Here is a 19,467-nt window from a genome sequence, read left to right as displayed (position 1 = left end):
AAGTGGCTATATTTGTATGAGAGAGACTAGACCTCAGAGCAAAGTTAATTACCAGAGACCGAGAGGGACATTATGTAACGAAAAAAGGGTCAATCTACCAAGAAGACATAGTAATGCATAGTAATGCATAGTAATGCATAGTAATGCATAGTAATGCATAGACAATGCATAGTAATGCATAGTAATGCATAGACAATGCATTATCAAACGACAAAACTGCAAATTATGGAGAAAAAGCTGACGTAACTGAAAGGACAAATAGACAAAAGCACAATCATAGTTGGAGGCTTTAACACTTCTCTTTCAACAATTGATGGGACAACTAGATGAAATATAGCAAAGTTATAGAACTTTGATGGTGTCACTGAGTTATAGAACTCAGTGACACCATCAACAAACAGGATCTAATCAACATTTATAGAATACTTTTTTGTTTAAAAAACCCAGATAGGGACTTCCCTGGAGGTCCAGTGGTTAAGACTTCACCTTCCAATGCAGGGAACGCAGGTTCGATCCCTGGTCTGGGAGCTAAGATCCCACATGCCTCGGGGGCAAAAAAACAAAACAAAAAACAGAAGCAATATCGTAACAAATTCAATAAAGACTTTAAAAATAGTCCACATCAAAAAATCTTAAAAAAAATTTTTTTTAATTAAAAATTAAAAACCTAGATAGACCATATCCTGGGCCAAAATGAAATCTTCACGGATTTTTTTTTTTTTTTTTTTTTGGCCGTGCTGCTTGGATTGCAGGATCTTAATTCCCCCACCAGGGATTGAACCCAGGTTCTGGCAGTGAAAGCATTGAGTCTTAACCACTGGATGGCCAGGGAATTTAAATTAATTGAATTGAAATTAATTGAAATTAATTGAATTTAAATTAATTGAAATCATATAGTATGCTCTCTGACCACAATGGAATCAAACTAGAAATCAATAACAGAATGACAACAGGAAAATCTCCAAACACTTGGAAACTAAACAGCACACTTCTTGTTCCATAACTCAAAAGGCAGCCATAGGTCAAGGGAAATTTTTTTTAAAATGCATTGAAATAAGTGAATATGAAAGTACAACATATCAAAATTGTAGAACATAGATAAAGCAGTGCTGAGAGAAATTTATAACACTAAATGCATATATTAGAAAAGAGGAAAAGTTTCAAATCAATAATCTACACTCCCACATCAAGAATTTAGAAAAAGAGGAGAAAATAAACCCAAAACAAGTAGAAATAAGAAAATAATAAAGAAGAGCAAAAATCAAGGAAATTGATAATTGAGAAGATCAATGAAGCAAAGGGCTGGTTCTTTGAGGGAAAAAAAACTGGTAAAAATGACAAACCTCTAGCTGACAAAGACAGACCTCTAGCTGACAGAGAGAGAGAGGGAGAAATACAATTTGCCAACAGAAATGAAACAGGAGCTATCATACAGACCCTACAGATATCAAAAGGATAATAAGAAATATTATGAACACACATAAATTCAACCACTTAGATGAAATGGTCCAATTTCTCAAAAAACACAGCTACAACAATTCACTCAGTATGAAATAGATAGTTTAAATAGACCCGTAAGTATTAAGTATTTGTAATTTTAAAACTCCCAGAAAGTAATCTACGGGCCCAGTTTTTCACTGGAGAATTCTACCACATTAGTCAAGGTTCTCAAGAAAAACAGAGCTAATAGACTATATACAGATACGCATAATAGAAGATTTATCATAGGAATTGGCTCATGCAGTCATAGAGGCCAAGAAGTCCCACAATCTGCCATTTGCAAACTGGAGAACCAAGAAAGCCGATGGTGTAATTCAGTACAGACTGCCCACTGGGGAGAGGTGGGGGCCAGGCTGAGTGTGCTGGGATGGGACAAAGGGGAGGATGCCGCCACTGCAGTAGGGGAAAGGCAGGCCTTGGGGACGTGATGGCTACTTCTGGGGAGCTGAACACTGGGTGGGAGATGGGGAACAGGCTAATCTCCTAGCTGGGGGCACTCTTCTTTCAGTTCCTCTTTTTCTAGACCCTTGCTTCTTGGAGTTACACACACACAATTCACCCCAAACGCACCTAGTCACCTCCACCAGCCAAATCCTTCTCTACCAGCTCCTGCCCAACCTCCTCCTACGGGAAGCTCTCCTGGACCAAGACAGCATCAGAACTCCCCTTCCTATGGTCACTCAGCACTAACTGGAGGGATGTTGGAGCATCGGTCCCACCTTGGCTCATGCTGCTGTTTCTAGACAGGAGGCTCAGGAATGGAGGAGGAGGAGACAAGCATTGTGCTTGGAGCCCCCAAGCCTCACCCTCCTCTCACCAACTCCCACAGTACTCTCCATTAAAAAACAGCTTCATCCCACCCTCATTCCCACTCTCTGGGGACACACATACCACACGAACACACACTGCAGCCCCCCCCCACCCAGCACCATTGTGGTTTTTAACAGCTTTATTGATACAATTTACATACCATACAACTCACAATTTAAACTGTACTATTCAATGGTTTTTTAGTATCGTCACAGAGCTATGCAACCATCAACACAATCAATTGTGTCATTAGAACATTTTCATCACCCCAAAAAGAAACCCTGTTCCCATTAGCAGTTAGTCCCCATTTTCTCCCAACACCACCACCGCAGCACCACCACCTATCTACTTTCTATTTTTATAGATTTTCCTACTCTGGATCTTTTTTTTTTTTTTTTTTTGTTGGCTGCGTTGGGTCTTTGTTGCTGAGTGCGGGCGAGCAGGGGCTACTCTTCATTGCCGCGCAGAGGTCTCTCATTACAGCGGCTTCTCTTGTTGCAGAGCATGGGATCTAGGCGCTCGGGCTTCAGTAGTTGTGGCACGTGGGCTCTAGAGGACAGGCTCAGTAGTTGTGGTGCTCGGGCTTAGTTGCTCTGCGGCATGTGGGATCTTCCCAGACCAGGGCTCGAACCCGTGTCCCCTGCATTGGCAAGTGGGTTCTTAACGACTGCACCACCAGGGAAGTCCTGGATCATTTTTATAAGTGAAATCATATAATACGCCATCCTTTGCAACTGGTATCTCTCACTTATCATAATGTCTTCAAGGTTTATCCACGTTGTAACACATATCAGAACTGTATTCCTTTCTATGGTTGAATGATATTGCACGTATAGATACACTCCTTTTTGTTTATTCATTCATCAACTGACATTTAGGACATTTCTACTTTCAGGCTATTAGGAATAATGCTGCTATGAACATTCGTGCACAAGTTTTTCGTGTGAACGTACATTTTCATTTCTCTTGGGTTAATACCTAATAATGGAATTGCTGGGTCCTATGGTAATTCTACCTTGTGAGGAACTGTCAGACTGTTTTCAAAAGCAGCTGCAGCATTTTACAATGCCACCAGCATTGTCGGAGGGTTCCAACTTTTCCACATCCTCTGCAACACTTGTTATCATCTTTTTGATTCTAGCCATCCTCACAGGTATGAAGTTTTATCTCTGTATGTTTTTTTTTTAAGATTTTTTTGATGTGGACCGTTTTTAAAGCCTTTATTGAATTTGTTACAGTATTGCTTCTGTTTTATGTTTTGGTTTTTTGGCCATGAGGCATGTGGGCTCTCAACTCCCCAACCAGGGATCGAACCCACACCCCCTGCATTGGAAGGAAAAGTCTTAACCACTGGACCGCCAGGGATATCCCTCTTTGTAGTTTTGATTTGCATTTCCCTAATGACTAATGGTGTCAGACAACTTTTCATGTGCACCTTGGCCATTTGTACGTCTTCCTTGTCTATTCCAAATGTCTACTCAGATCCTTTGACCATTTTTTTAATTGGGTTATTTGTCTTTTTATTATTGAGTTGTAAGGACCATGGACGATATTGAGCAAAACGCTGATTGAAGCTATTTGCCCAGCGTCCCTGAAGTTTGGCCCCTGGGCAAGAAGCTTTCTGTCTTGCTGGCCTCATCTCCTCACAGCCCTGCCCAGCACATCCACCTCATTCAGGCTCAGGAACAAGGTGCCTCTTCCTGCCCACCACCCCCCCAACCCCGAACCCAAGCAGCTCAGAACAAACCCCTCTTCACAGATGAAGAAACCAAGTCCAGGTGGGAAAGGACTTGCTCAAGGCCACAGGACTGATCAGAGTGGAGCTGGACTCCACCTCAGGTCTGTCCAATTAAACCCTCCACCTTGTCCACACTGTTTCTCTGCCCACTGGTTTGTCTGGTCCTGGCTGTTTTCTGGTTTGCAGTACACATACGTTTCCTCCGTTCTCATCAATGCCCTGTGAGGTAGGTCATGTAGACATCAGTCTCCTCATTTGGCAGAGGAGGAAATGTAGGTTAAGAGAGGGGACGTGGGCTTCCCTGGTGGCGCAGTGGTTGAGAGTCTGCCTGCCGATGCAGGGGACACGGGTTCGTGCCCCGGTCCGGGAAGATCCCACATGCTGTGGAGCGGCTGGGCCCGTGAGCCATGGCCGCTGAGCCTGCGCGTCCGGAGCCTGTGCTCCGCAACGGGAGAGGCCACAACAGTGAGAGGCCCGCGTACTGCAAAAAAAAAAAAAAGAGAGAGAGGGGACGTGACTTTCCTCAGCCTCACAGGTAGCAAGAGATAGAGCTCAGGGCAAAACCAGCAGGAAGCCCACTCTCAGGACAAAAGCATGTGATTTCAGGCACCCACCCTATACGCAGCCACACTGCCCAAGTGTTCTGCCTCTCCTCCGACCCAAAGCCACGCCACTAACCAGGAAACTGCAGCAGCCAGCAGTCCACTGGATGGACCTGGGCTTCAAGAACTTGATCTGGGGCAGCCCCCGCCCAGCACCAGCAGGGCCCTCTGGCTGGGCACTCCCAGCCCTGCCCAACCCAGCCCCAACAGGCCCAGCCCAAGACCTTTGCCCCTGCGAGAAGTAGGACCCTGGTTTCCATGGGCCTCTGGCCCTGTTTACCTCACCCCAGGGCTTTGACCCTTACGGAGGAAGACATAGGCTGCATGCCTGTATTTGAGAGATGTGGGGCAAACCAGAAAAACCCCTAGGCCTGGTTTGATGGGGTTTCTCATCTCGCCTGGAAGTGCCCTAGGTTCTGACTAGATTCCAAAAGCATGTGACAGAGTAGTGTCCCATTATCAGTCATTTATGCCAGGAGGAGGGCCCCCAGGCAGACAAGGTTGCAGGAATGCAAGAAAGTGATGTTTTTGCATGAACTTTCTAAATCAACTTTCTCTTGAGGACCCAGCACCGTTCTGGGCACTGGAGATACGGCAGTTAATAAAACCAGCAGAAACCCTTGCCCGTTTGGGGAGCTTCTGGATGTCCCAGTGGAGTTGACATACTAGAGCAGAGAGAGAGAGAATAAAAAATAAGTAAGAAAAATATAGAGTATGATGGACAGTGTTAAATGCTAAAAAAGAATGTAAAGTATAAAAAGGGGACAGGACATAGTGGGGTGAATAGCTGCGATTTTATGTATTTATTTGGCCGCCCCACGTGGCTTGCGGGATCTTAGTTCCCCCACAAGGGATTGAACCTGGGCCACTGCGGTGAAAGCAGGGAGTCCTAACCCCTGGACCGTTGGGGAATTCCCAGCTGTGATTTTATTTTTTAATTTTTTAAAATAAATTTATTTTATTTATTTACTTTTGGCTGCATTGGGTCTTCATTGCTGCGCGCGGGCTTCTTCATTGCGGTGGCTTCTCTTGTTGCAGAGCACGGGCTCTAGGCACGCAGGCTTCAGTAGTTGTGGCACGTGGGCTCAGTAGTTGTGGCTCACAGGCTCTAGAGTGCAGGCTCAGTAGCTGTGGCGCACGGGCTTAGTTGCTCCGTGGCATGTGGGATCCTCCCGGATCAGGGATGGAACCCGTGTCCCCTGCATTGGCAGGCAGATTCTTAACCACTTTGCCACCAGGGAAGTCCCAGCTGTGATTTTAAATAGTGTGGTTAGGGAAGGCCTGGCTGGGAACAAAAACATGAAAGGTGAAAGGAGTGAGCCATGTGGTCTCTGCAATGTCCCAGGCAGAGGACACGGCAAGAATGAGGGCCCTGAGATGAGGGGAAGCGAGGAAGGTGGGGGACAGACCCTCCAAGGCCAACTCTGCAGGGCTCTAAGCAGGGCGAGGGATAGCCCAGGTGTGGGAGCAAGGATTGCAGGTAATGTCTCTGACTTCCCACTTTTGCCTGGATCAAACCTCTTTCACCACCGTTTCATTAAGGTGGATCCCGGTTCTGACTCCCCCACCCCCACCCGCCCCCGGCTCAGCGGGAGAGAGGACCAGGGCTCTGTGAAGGGAAGGGACTCAATGGGGGCGGCTCTGGGAGGCGAGAGCAGCTCAGCTAAAGGGATCCGGGGTCACTGCGAGTGTTAAGAGCTGAGAGCTGGAGAGGGGCTAGAGAATCTGAGTTCAGCACTGGCTCAGGGGTGTCTTCTGGGCGCCTTTGCGGGTGGTCCCTGGCTTCCGCCGAGTCCAGACGTCCAGGGCTGGCAACGCCATGGGCCTGGATCAGACCGGGATCCTGCGCTGGGAGCGCTGCCTCAGAGGCCAGACGGACCGAGGAGCAGGTGCGCAGCTCCCGGGGCAGCGGCCCACTCTGGGAAAACAGCCGCGGCCACGCCCACAGTGGGCCCTCCCTGTCCCCGCGGATCCCTGGCAGCTGGCAGCGCCCGCTTCCCCACGCCTTCCGTGCCAACGGCGCTGAAAATGCGGGAGGTGGGAGGAGGAGTGTCCAGCACTTTGTGCTTTTCACCCCACACCCCGTAGAATTCGTTTCCGAGCAGTGGGGAACCAGGAGCGAGGGGCGGGGGCGCAGGTCTCGGCCCCGCCCTCTCTTGGCACCCCCCCTCCCCGCGCCGTGAGCCACTCCTGGCCAAGTCCTTCCTCCCAGGGCGCTTAGTGAAGGTGGGAAGAGGGGCCACGTCACTGTCCCCAGGCCCGGGAGAGGGCGGCTCCGCCCCTCCCTCCCCCGCCGGAGCGCTGGGCCCGGATCGAAGACTAACCTGCCCCAGCCCAGGGCCAGCCCAGTCGCTGCCGCCCGCCTACAAAGCCACAGGCAGGTGCAGGCGCAGCCGCTGCGCGAACGGGCAGAGCGGACCCTTTAGGGCGCGCGCCATCCGTGTGTCTTTCCGTCGGTCCATCAATTCGGGCGTCAGTCCGTCGGCGCACCGCCGCTCCCACCCAGGCCCCAGCGGCCCCGGCCCCTCGTCGTCCCGCACCCGGAGCCGCCCGCCAGTGACGGCCTTGGAGCGGCAGCCATGTCCATGGGCCTGGAGATCGCGGGCACCTCGCTGGCCGTCATGGGCTGGCTGAGCACCATCGTGTGCTGCGTGCTGCCCATGTGGCGCGTGACGGCCTTCATCGGCAGCAGCATCATCACGGCGCAGATCACCTGGGAGGGCCTGTGGATGAACTGCGTGGTGCAGAGCACGGGCCAGATGCAATGCAAGGTGTACGACTCGCTGCTGGCGCTGCCGCAGGACCTACAGGCGGCCCGCGCCCTCATCGTCATCGCCATCCTGCTGGCCGCCTTCGGGCTCCTTGTGGCGCTCGTGGGTGCCCAATGCACAAACTGTGTGCAGGACGAAACGGCCAAGGCCAAGATCACCATCGTGGCGGGCGTGCTCTTCCTGATGGCCGCCTTGCTCACCCTCGTGCCGGTGTCCTGGTCGGCCAACACCATCATCCGGGAATTCTACAACCCGTTGGTGCCAGATGCACAGAAGCGCGAGATGGGCTCCGCCCTGTACGTGGGCTGGGCGGCCGCGGCGCTGCAGCTGCTGGGGGGAGCGCTACTCTGCTGCTCGTGCCCGCCGCGCGAGAAGAAATACACGCCCGCCAAGATCCTCTACTCGGCGCCGCGCTCCAACGGCCCAGGCACCGGCACCGGCACAGCCTACGACCGCAAGGACTACGTCTGAGGGAGCAGCCGCGGGAAGCCTCTACCACTCCCACGAGATGGCGCGCCCACCAGTCCTGCGTGCGGCCTTGCATCGGAGACCAGCCCACCCAGATGCCAGGCAACTCTCTCGCTGGACTGGGAGGGGACCTCCCGGCACCCCCTTCCCCAGCCGCCACCCCTCCTCGGGCCGGGGAGCGGGATTGCGGAGTCCAGGGGCCAGCCAGCACGGACCATGAAACCTTGCCCCTCTGGAGCGCGGAGCTACAAAACAAGCGCTACTTGTTCGCCCCGTCGGGCTGCGGCCTGACAGCCTTCGTTGAGCAGGGACCCGCAGTCTTGAAAAGGGCCACTTGATATTTTTCAATAAAAGCCTTTCGTTTTGCAGTTGCCTGTGCCTCCTTGTCCCGAGCGCGGACAGGCCTCCACCTCCCTGCAGAGCTCTCCCCGCAAGGGCTGGCCTTGGCTGGATTCTGCTCTCCCACTGCCCGGGATGAAGCTTAGAGAGGGACCGAGTTTCGGTAGCCGAGAAAGTGGGGTTGTAAACCGAGCTGGGTGCTCACTAGCTAGTTGGTCTTTTGGCCTGTTCACTGGGGATTCAGACGATGAAGCCCCAATCTGGAGGGGCGGGCATGAGCGCTTCCGGGCATGGGGGAGGTGGGAGGAGGATTTCAGGGACCCCCTTCCCCAGGGCTTGTGCCTGGAGCACCCGCCCTCCACAGCACTCCCGCACACCTGAATCTCCCCTGTGGTGTGTGAAAGAGCACATTCAATGCTATGATTTCATATTTGGGAAAGGAGAACAAAAAGATCTATTGTTTTGGTAAAACACACCACCAAAGGAAGCTGAGTGGAATCTTCTCACCAGGAGAAGAGATGAGAGAGGGGCCTCATTTTCTTCCTGAAACCCTTGAGGGAGGGAAAGAGGCGGGGGGACTCAGAACTCTCTGGTGACATTCTAATGCTAAGGTAAACAAGGTTTGGAAGCACTTGTGTCTTGGAGAAGGTATAAGAGGTTCAGGCAGTGGGAAAGGGGGCTGGTGTGCAGAGCCAGGAAAGTGGGATTCCGATGGCTGTGTAGATAGCAAGGTGAGGGGGGAAGTAGCAATGGGGCCCTGGGCCCAGAAGAGGCCAAGTCATGGAGAATCTCGTGAGCAGAATTACAGATTTTGGACCCTCATCTAATGTTATGGGAATCATGGGAGGGACGTACCTGGTCAAATTTACACTCTAAAATAACCTCTCCAGCTGCCCCTGCAGAACTGGGACTCAAGGAGAAACATGAAGGCAGGAGACCATCTTAGAGGCTGTGCAGCTGTACCCGTGTGAGATGATGCAGCCCAGAAATAAAGCAGGGACGGTGGGGTGGGGGACCAGGCCTGACGGGGAGGGGGCGCTGTAAAAGAAGCAAGATGAGCTGGGCTGGAGAACCATCTGGATAGGCGGGGTGAGGGAGTGGAAAGAGCTAGGATAACCCCAATTTTCTGCCTTAGGTCGCTGACTGGCTGGTGGTGGTACCATTTACCAAACTAGGACCAGGTTGCTGGGGGAAGATGATGGTTTCACTTGTGAGTGAACGGAGTTTGACAAGCCTGTGGGACCTCCAGGCAGAGACGTCCAGGAAGTGACTGGACATACATAGAGATCTGGAACTCAGGAACAGTAAACCTGGCTGTTGTTAGCATACATATGGCAACCGAAACCAGGGAAGTGGATGAGATCAGTCTAGAAACCAAAGAGAAAAAAAAAGAGTTTCAAGAAGGCGGGCGTTGGCAATGGCATCCGAGGCTGCGGAAGTCGTCAGGCAAGAAGAAGCCTGAAGATTAAAAGCGGCGAGGTGGTCACTGGCAGCCTTAACTAGAGGCACGGGGGCAGATGCAGTGGACAGAAAAGTGAGTGGGAGATGAGAAGCAGAAACAGAACATGTAGACCATGCGTCCTAGAGGTTTGGGGAATCCAGGCCAGGAAAGCCACTTGCAGGGGAGCAAAGGTCACAGGACAGGTATTTGGGATTGTGGAGGCTTGCAATTATTTCGAAATTATTGTATCTTGAACTTGTTGGCCTGCAGCAAAGCGAAAGCAAAAGGCCCCGGGAGCAGACAGATTTTTTCAGTAGAATGTTTCACATAGCTCCCAAAAAATTCTCCTCTAGTTAAGGAACAACAGATATGTTTTTACCCTTTATGACCTGGGGAAGAGGAAGTAGGTTACCATGAACAGTAAGAGTACCCTGGCTTTAGATCCTTCATTCTCTGTGAGATTCCAGGAAAGGACTTGGGGTTGCCATTACTCTCTCTCCAGCCCAGTCCCCTTTGGGAACCAGTCTTCTAGCCTGCGGGAAAGGAAACAGAGTGACGTGGAATATGAAGGTGAGGGGGGCTGCTAGTGATGGATCCTAGGGAGAGCTAGAGGGAGGGGATGTGGGCTCGGGGCAGTGGGTGGGAGGGCTCCATGGGGAGGCCTCAAGGGAAGGAGGCTTAGCCATGGGGAAGTGAGGGGAGGGAGCCCAGTAAGAGGGAAGGGACTCAGAGAAGGGGGTCAGTGAAGGGGAGGGGGCTCCGTGGGGGGAAGTGTCAGAGAGGGAAGAGGCTTAGCAGTAGAGGGGGAGGGAACTGAGATGGGATTTGGGAGTGTAGGCAAAGGGCCAAGGGATTGCATCTGCCTTCACCCACCCCCACGGCCTCTTGGTCAGTGTAACCAGGGAGTCAGGTTGGCCCAAGCCAAAACTGAGGGGCACCAGGTGGCTTCTTTGTCCCAGAGGGCCCTGCAGGCAGGAGCGAGGTTATTCATTTACCACCGGCTTCAGGAGGGCAGCCTGGATGCAACGCCTCCCAACCGCACTGTGGCAGAGCTGCAGCCTGAGGCTCTGAGCCAGCCAGCCCACTGTGGTTCATCCCCAGCACACCTGTCAGCACCCATGAGCCAGAGGGATGTGGCCGAGAAGGTAGACAGACCCAATCAGATCCTCAGGTGGGGTGGGAAGGACTCCCGGGCCTCAGACCCTCCCCCAGCTCCCTAGTCTCTCCCCAAGCCTGGGCTCTCCTGGGCTCCCCTGGCAGGTAGTGGTGAGGTATCCTACCCCATCCTACACCCTCCCACCCCAACTCACACACACATCCTTGCCTGGCTTCAGGATCTGTCCTAACTCAAACTCTTCTTATTCCTCCTGGAGTTTAGGGTCTAAACAGAGGGCATAGAGTTTGCAGCCTAGAGACCACAAACTGAGGAGGGTCCCACGTGAGGGGTCCCAGGAAATCCTGAGACTGCTAGAGAAGAGAAAGCCATTTGGTGTGACTGGACTGGGAGTCAGCTGGGATCCGCTCCTTTCCCTGTGTGACTCGGAGCAATTTCCTTCCCTTCTGGGTCTCAGTTTCCCCATCATTTCAACATAGGGCTTGGACCAGATGATCCATGAGGGCCCCTGTAACTTGTCTTTTCCATCCCCATTTTTATCCTTATCACCCACTGCAGAAGAAAATTAGTCGGAACCAAACTGACCGGGTAAACAGGGCAGTTCACTCTCTGAGTCTCAGTTTCCTCATCTACAAAATGGGTATGATAATAGCACTGAGCTGTGTTGAGGATTAGCTGAGCCATCCTCTGGATTCCCATGCAGTCTAGTTTCACCCCGTCACAGCACATACTACATACACTATGTTGTTGTTCTGTTTCTTGTGAGATGTCCCCTGCAGAAGGTCATCTCCCAAGATCAGGGGCACTATCCTGAGCTTCTCTCGGTCTGCAGCACCCAGTACAGGCCAGCACTCATTTGTGTTGCTGTCTATGTGCAGGAGTAGCACATGGCACAATGCTAGGCACACAGTAGAACGTCAGTTAACTTGAGTTGGTATCGTTAATATTTGGGTGTATTCAGCCAGGCAGGAGTCTGGGAACATGAGGGAGATGGCTGGGTCATGAGAAAGTCCTTGGATTTCTTCAAAATCCACAGCCCCTGGAGCCCCCTGCCAGGCCCTGGGGCTCTGTCCCACCCCACCCCCCACTGTTGTGCTGCAGGCTGCCCTGATCTGGCCACACCTGTTCTAGCTCTTCCTCTTAGCAAAACTAAAAGCCAAGTGTTTTACCAAACAAATACAGCATTTATTGTGGCTCCCTCAAGGTCTGCGGCAGGCCTGGAGGGACAGACCATACCTTCCTTCTCCCTCCCCTGCCAGGGCTCCATTCAAGGTCATCCTTGCCAAGACAAGTATGCACTGCAGAGGAGGTGAAGAGAGAGAGAGCGCATTGGCCCTGGTGAGGGATCTTGGACAAGTCACTGGCCACCTCCCACTCTCCTCTGTAAGAGAGGTGATGTTGTCCCTGCTCTATTTGATCTCCGTAAGAACCCTGCAAGGTAGGCATTACACGCTGAGACCACCGAAGCTCACAAGCTGATGAGGCTGGGCTCCAGGCTCTGCCACCTCCTGTCAATTACCAGCCTGTTATTATTTCTAGATACGTCCACCTCTCTTCTTCCCCACTTGTACCACCGATTCCAACCAGGCTATCACCACCTTTCTGTAACAGCCTCAAGAGGGTCTCCCATCTCCAGACTGCCTCTCCCTACCCTCAACCCTGCTCAGTCCATTTCCAAGCCATTTGGAATAGCCAAGTGACACAGTCCTGAATCTGGCCACGTCACTCCCCTATTTAAAGTCCTTCCAGTCCCCCAAGCCGACGTGGCTCTTAAGAGCCCCCCAAACACCACGGCATGCCTAAAGAGCCCCTACAAGGGCAGAGCCGTGCTTGCCTCTCAGTTTCTGCCTGCACCCTGCGCATTGCCCCACCCTGCCTCCCCACCCCGGCCTCCAAGGCTCAACCCCACTAGACAGCCTTCCCTTCCTCAAAAATCGTGCTCTCTGGACCCTCAACACAAGTCATCCTCTCTTCTTGGCACAGTTTCCCCATCTTCACCTCACCCGTCCTGGGAAGCTTAGAGGTCACTTTATATCCCATCTGAGGGATGCTTCCCTGACACCCAGCCTATTCCTATAGAGTCCTGGGCATCCCGGGCAACACCATAGCGTTTGTCCCTCTGTGTCAGAATCACCTCTTTTTTTCTTTTCTCTCTCTCTTTTTTTTTTTTTTGGCCGCATTGGGTCTTCGTTGCTGTGCGCAAGCTTTTTCTAGTTGCGGCGAGCGGGGGCTACTCTTCGTTGCGGTGCGCGGGCTTCTCATTGCAGTGGCTTCTTTTGTTGCGGAGCACGGGCTCTAGGCACGCGGACTTCAGTAGTTGCAGCATACCGGCTCAGTAGTTGTGGCACACGGGCTTAGTTGCTCTGCAGCATGTGGGATCTTCCCTGACCAGGGATCGAACCCATGTCCCCTGCATTGGCAGGTGGACAGAATCACCTCTTGTCTTTCTCCTGCCCTAGACCATCAGCTCTGTCGGGGAAGGACCTAAGCATCCTGTTCACCTTTATATGCCCCAAGCCTAGCAGAATGCCCAGCACAAAGCTGATACTCAATAAAGAAGAGACAAGGTTAATGTCCATGGTGCCTCTTGGAGACAAAAATGACTGTGTCTAATGTGCAATCAGGGAACAGCAGCAGATTGGTTCTAGAAGAGTTCAGAGGTCATGAAGAGCTGTAACAGTCTAGGAAGGCTTTGTGGGCAGTGGGGGGGTGGTCCCTGAAAAGGTCTTGCATAAGTAGGTTTTAGATAGGCAGAGCTAAGAGGAAAAGGCTTTCCAGGCAGGAGTCACTGATTGGGCAAAGGCAAAGTGTCAGACCAGAAGTCAGGAGATGACCAAAAGGTCAACCTGGTTGAAGTACAAACTTTGTATACAAGCCAGTAAGAGAAAGTTTGAAAAATTTGAGTAGGGACACGGAGTTACATTTCAACCCAAATTTCTCTGCCTGGTATTCCAGACCCTTCAGTGCCTCCTTCCCAGACCCAACAATGCAGCCACCTAGAGTTGTTCCAGCCTCCACAGTTTTTCTTTTATTGAAGTATAGTTGATGTACAGTAATGCTATATAAGTTACAGGTGTACAGTATAGTGACCCACAATTTTTCAAGGTTATACTCCATTTATAGTTATTATAAAATATTGACTATATACCCCATGTTGTGCAACATATCCCTGTAGCTTATTTCATACCTAGTAGTTTGTACCTCTTAATCCCCTGCCCCTATATTGCCCCTCCTCCTTTCCCTCTCCCCACCCAGTCTCCACACTTTTTTTTTTTTTTTTTTTTGGCCACGTCGCACAGCAGCATCGGGGATCTTACTTCCCTGACCAGGGATTGAACCCGTGCCCCCTGCAGTGGAAAAGAGGAGTCTTAACCACTGGACTGCCAGGGAAGTCCCAACACTTTTTACTATCCCTATCCTTCCACCTTGCCTTCTGTCCACATGCTAATCATTGGCAATTCATTGGGAATCCAGATGCTTTAAAGGTCTAACACAACAAAACAAACAAGCAAACTAGAAAGAACTAGAAGACAATGCAGAAAGTATTTTTATGATATCAAAATGAGGAAAGCCTCCCTAAGCAAGACACAAACCCCAGAAGAAGTCAAACAAAAGATGATCAGATTTGAGTGCATAAAAATATAAAATAAATAAACAATCTGAAAAGGAAAGTAAGAAAACAATTCCACTTACAATAACATCAAAATGAATAAAATTCTTAGAAATAAAACCTAACCAAGGAAGTGAAAGACTTGTACACTGAAAAGTACAAAACATGACTGAAAGAAATTAAAGAAAACACAAATAGATGGAAAGACACCCCATGTTTATGGACTGAAAGACTTAAAATTGCTCAGACATCCATACCACCCAAAGTGATCTACAGATTCAATGCAACGCCTGTCAAAATCCCAACGACATTTTTGTTTTTGTGTTGCAGAAATAGAAAAATTCATTCTGAAATTCATATGGAATCTCAAGGGAACTGAATAGCCAAAAAGAAGAACAAAGTTGGAGAATCCACACATCTGGATTTCAAAATATTACAAAACTATAGTAATCAAATCAGTGTGGTACTAGCATAAAGACAGACAAATAGACCAATGAAATGGAATAGGGAACCCAGAAATACACTCTCACAAAAATGGTCAAATGAGTTTCAACAAGGATGCCAAGAACACTCAATGAGGAAAGAACAGTTTTTTCAACTGGATATCCACATGCCAAAGAATGAAGTTGGACTCTTGCCTGACAGCTTATACAAAAACTAAAACTGGATCAAAGACCTAAACATAAGAGGTGAAACAACAAAACTTTTAGAAGAATGTGGGGAAAAAGCTTCACAACGTTGGACTTGGCAACAATTTCTTGGATATGACATCAAAGGCACCAGCAGCAAAAGAAAAGAATAGACAGATTGGACTTGATGAAAATTTAAAATTTTGTGCATCAAAAGATACTATGGACAGATTGAAAAGGCAATCCACGGGATGGTTTTGGAATATATTTGCAAATCATGTACCTGATATATGATTAATATCCAGGATATATAGAGAATTCCTAAAACTCAAAAAGAAAAATAAAACAGAAAATAACAACTGTTGGCAAGGATATAAAGAAATTGGAACTTTTGGTGGGAATGTAAAATGGTACCGATGCTGTGGAAAACAGTATGGGGGTAAAAAACTTTAACTACCTTATGATCCAACAATGCCACTTTTGGGTATATACCCGAAAGAGTTGAAAGCAGGGTCTCAAAGAGATATTTGTACACCCATGTTCATAGTACTATTCACAATAGCCAAGGGGTGGAATGCAAATGTCCATCTATGGATAAAGGGATAAGTAAAATGTGGTCTATACATACAATGAAATATTCTTCAGCCTTAAAAAGGAAGAAAATTCTGACATATGCCATAATATGGATGAGCCTTAAAGATAAATACTAATTGAAATAATCCAGCCACAAAAAGACAGACACTGTATGATTCTACTTACATGAGGTACATAGAGGAGTCGAATTCATAAAGACAGAAAGCAGAATGATAGCTACCAAGGCGGGGAGAGGAGGAAAAAGGGAGTTGTCCTTTAATGGGTATAGTTTCAGATTTACAAGATTAAAAAGTTCTGGGGACTTCCCTGGCAGCCCAATGGTTAAGACTCTGTGCTTCCACAGCAGGGGGTACTTGTTCGATCCCTGGTCGGGGAACTAAGATCCCAAATAAAGAAAAAGAAAAAGTTCTGAATATATGTTTCACAACAATATGAATTTACTTAAAATTACTGAACTATACTCCATAGTTAAGGTGGTAAATTTTATGTTATGTGCTTTTTGCCACAATAAAAAAATTACATAGAAGGGAAAAATGAACAAATGTCAAAGATAAGCAAGAAACAGGGAGAAAATGTTTGCAACATATGTAACAGAAAAATGGTTAAAACACCTACTATAAAGAGTTCCTGCAAATCAACAAGAGAAAGTATAGCAGTCCAAAAGAATAATCGGCAAAGGAGAAGAAGCAATTATAAAACTATTTATGCTAATAAACATATGAAAAGATGTATAACTTCCCTACTAAGTGGTATTTCTCTAAATTCTCTAAGTGAAACAAATTTTCCCCCCTTTTAGATTGGCAAACTTTAAAGACTAATTGTATCACTGGGGGCCTGGCAGAGAGCAGACAGCATGCTGGATTTTATTCTATTTATTTATTTTTTATTTTTTTGGCCACGTGGCCAGCAGAACTTCCCCACCCAGGGATTGAGCCTGTGCCCCCTGCATTGGAAGGGCAGAGTCTTAACCACTGGACCACCAGGGAAGTCCAGCATGCTTGATTTTAAAGAGACTTTATTGGAGGACTATGTACAGAGAGGTATGGGTAGAGCTAGGGAATTCAGTAAAGGATATTGAGGTACCAAGAAACTAACAATTAAAAACAAAAAAAGGAAAGAGGGCTTCCCTGGTGGCGCAGTGGTTAGGAATCCGCCTGCCAATGCAGGGGACACAGGTTCGAGCCCTGGCCCGGGAAGATCCCACATGCCGCGGAGCAACTAAGCCCGTGTGCCACAACTACTGAGCCTGGCTCTAGAGTCCACGAGCCACAACTACTGAGCCCACATGCCACAGCTACTGAAGCCCACGTGCCTAGAGCCCATGCTCCACAACAAGAGAAGCCACTGCAATGAGAAGCCGCGCACCACAACGAAGAGTAGCCCCCGCTCGCCTCAACTAGAGAAAGCCTGCGCACAGAAACGAAGACCCAACGCAGCCAAAAATAAATAACTAAATAAAAAGAGTTGCATCTCCAGCAGCATTAAAAAAAAAGAAAGAAAGAAACTAACAGTAGTGGGGAGCCATTACCACCCCCAAGCCTAAAGAAGCAATGCGAGGAAACCGAGTTACAGGGTTGAAAGATGGAGCCATGGGAAACAGGGTTGCTGGACAGTAGCCACAGCTATAGAAGGACACACCCTCTGCTGGAACCACAGCAAACCTGGGAGCAGCAGGAGAAACAACTAGGCCAGCATCTCTCTCTTCTCACCCTCAGAAGCCAGAAGACAAAGCTAATACAGCCTGCAAAGGTGAGCCTCCCAGAGGCGCAGTCAAGAGCGGAGAAAGGATCGGCGACACTAACCAGCACTTTGATGATACCCCATATGAGAGAAAATAATAGCTAACAATTTCTAAGTGTAAGTGTTGACTGAATAGTGGTATTATCATCATTATCCCCATTTTATAGATAGGAGAACTGAGGCACAAACAAGTTATACTAGTTGCCCAAAGTTCACACAGACATTACACAGAGACGCTGGGCTTTGAACTCAGGCATCTGGTCTTCTAGAGCCCAAGTTGTTAAGGACCGCACTCCTCTGCCTCTTGTTTTCCTTTTCCCTTGTTGGTGAAGTATATATTGATACAATAACCAATTTTTTGGAGGGCAATTTGACCACTTCTACAAAAAATAAGGTCCCTTATAAGTATAAAAAAATAGTCTGAGATCCAGTAACTCCACTTCTAGGTAACATTGTTCAGAAATACTCAGTGTGCAAAGATACGGGATATTCATTTTATGCATCTATAGATAACTAGAGCAGATCCCCACCCCCAGCTCCAGTGATAACTCCTGATTAGACTAAGCCAATCATGGTGGTTGGTTTCTTTCCCTCCATGGTGATTGGCTCAGAGTGGGCATGTGACACTTTTGCAGCCAGTGAGACAGGAGGGAAGGTCTGTTGCCAGGCCGCAGGACTAGGCTTCCACTTGCCTAGGAAAGAAAGCACCCCATCTTCCCCTGGACGTTGTCCTGTCAGGTGGTGATATCTGGAATTCTATGCCAACTTGAACCTCCAAAGAGAATGAGCCCGAGGACTGCGACCAATGATGAGGACGTCGATCTGGAGAGGAGGAACCTGGAGCCCTGGAAACATTTTCTATCCAGTAACCGTCTCCTCTTCGGGGCCCTGAATTTCCTCTAGATCTCTTGGTTGTGGGAGATGCGGCTTTTCTTATTGGTTAAGCCAGTGTGATTTGGGGTTTCCAGCCAAAAGGGTCCTAACCAGTACAACTTGGCTGCCGTAAAAGAAGAATCAAGTACAACATCTCCTGTGAAGTACCCTTGCAGAAAAACAAAAATAGCAAATAAATAAGTGAAATCTGAATCTGATCAATCTTCTAGATCAGAAGATCAATTTACAGCACATGCAAAGGAGAGAGGAACACATATACCCAGAATACAGTCAGCAAATCCAGATGTGGAGAACTCTATAGGACAAACGGGTTCTTCAACAACAACAACAAAACTCAAGGAAAAAAATGAGATGTAGGGACATATGGATCAAAAAAGAAGAAACACAAGACATATCAACCAATCACAGCTGTGGATCTTAATTGTTTCCTGATGCAACCTGTTAAAATTTATGGCATTTGTGAGACAATTAGAAAAGTGAACATTGAGTGTATAATTGATAATATTAAGGAATATTAAGTGGTCCAGTGGTTAAGACTCTGTGCTTCCACTGCAGGGGCTGCAGGTTCGATCCCTGGTCAGGGAAGTTCCACATGCCAATGGAGCGGAGGGGAAGAAAGAAAAAAAGTATGTAAATGATATGGTGGTTTATGTTTAAAAAACAAATAGGTCCTTAGCTTTTAGAGAAACATACTGAAATATTTACAGATGAAATAGTATGATGTCTGAGGTTTATTTCAAAATAATGCAGAGATGGGAGAGGAGATACATGGGGTACAGATGGAACAAGATTGGCCTTGAGTTGATAATTGTTGAAGCTGGGTGATGGGTGATGGTGATTCTATCTCCCTTCATATATGTTTAAAATTTTTCATAATAAAAAGTATTTTTTTTTACAGGTAGATCCAGGGAATTCCCTGGCAGTCCAGTGGTTAGAACTCTGCGCTTTCACTGTCATGGGCCTGGGTTCAATCCCTGGTCAGGAAAGTAAAATCCTGCAAGCTGCACAGCACAGCCAAAAAATAAAAGAAAATAAAATTAAAAATTTAAATTATAAAGAAAGGTAGATCCAATAAACTAAATTAAATAATAAAAATAAATTAATTTTTTTAATTTTTAAAAATAAAAACTAAAAAAGGTAGATAGAAAAAAAAATCTCCCTCAGAAATACCTTATTTCTCTTGCATTAGCAAATACCACCCACTCTCTACTATATCC

The 19,467-nt window shown here is 48.2% G+C and overlaps 1 protein-coding gene across 1 annotated transcript; it reads left to right on the top strand.

Moving 5' to 3' along the window:
- The first annotated feature begins 6,876 nt into the window (after positions 1-6,876).
- CLDN3 (claudin 3) lies at positions 6,877-8,257 on the top strand. Its single transcript, XM_004310811.4, has one exon. It carries the CDS (start codon positions 7,230-7,232, stop codon positions 7,890-7,892), a length of 663 nt encoding a protein of 220 aa, XP_004310859.1. The 5' UTR covers positions 6,877-7,229; the 3' UTR covers positions 7,893-8,257.
- The last annotated feature ends 11,210 nt before the right edge of the window (positions 8,258-19,467 follow it).

The sequence above is a fragment of the Tursiops truncatus genome, chromosome 15, assembly GCF_011762595.2.
Source record: "Tursiops truncatus isolate mTurTru1 chromosome 15, mTurTru1.mat.Y, whole genome shotgun sequence".
NCBI classification, from domain to species: domain Eukaryota; kingdom Metazoa; phylum Chordata; class Mammalia; order Artiodactyla; family Delphinidae; genus Tursiops; species Tursiops truncatus.
This window is presented reverse-complemented; position numbering and strand designations above follow the sequence as displayed.

Bases quoted from the DNA above. Each gene is read 5' to 3' on its own strand.
- CLDN3 (XM_004310811.4), top strand. From the start codon at position 7,230: ATGTCCATGGGCCTGGAGATCGCGGGCACCTCGCTGGCCGTCATGGGC.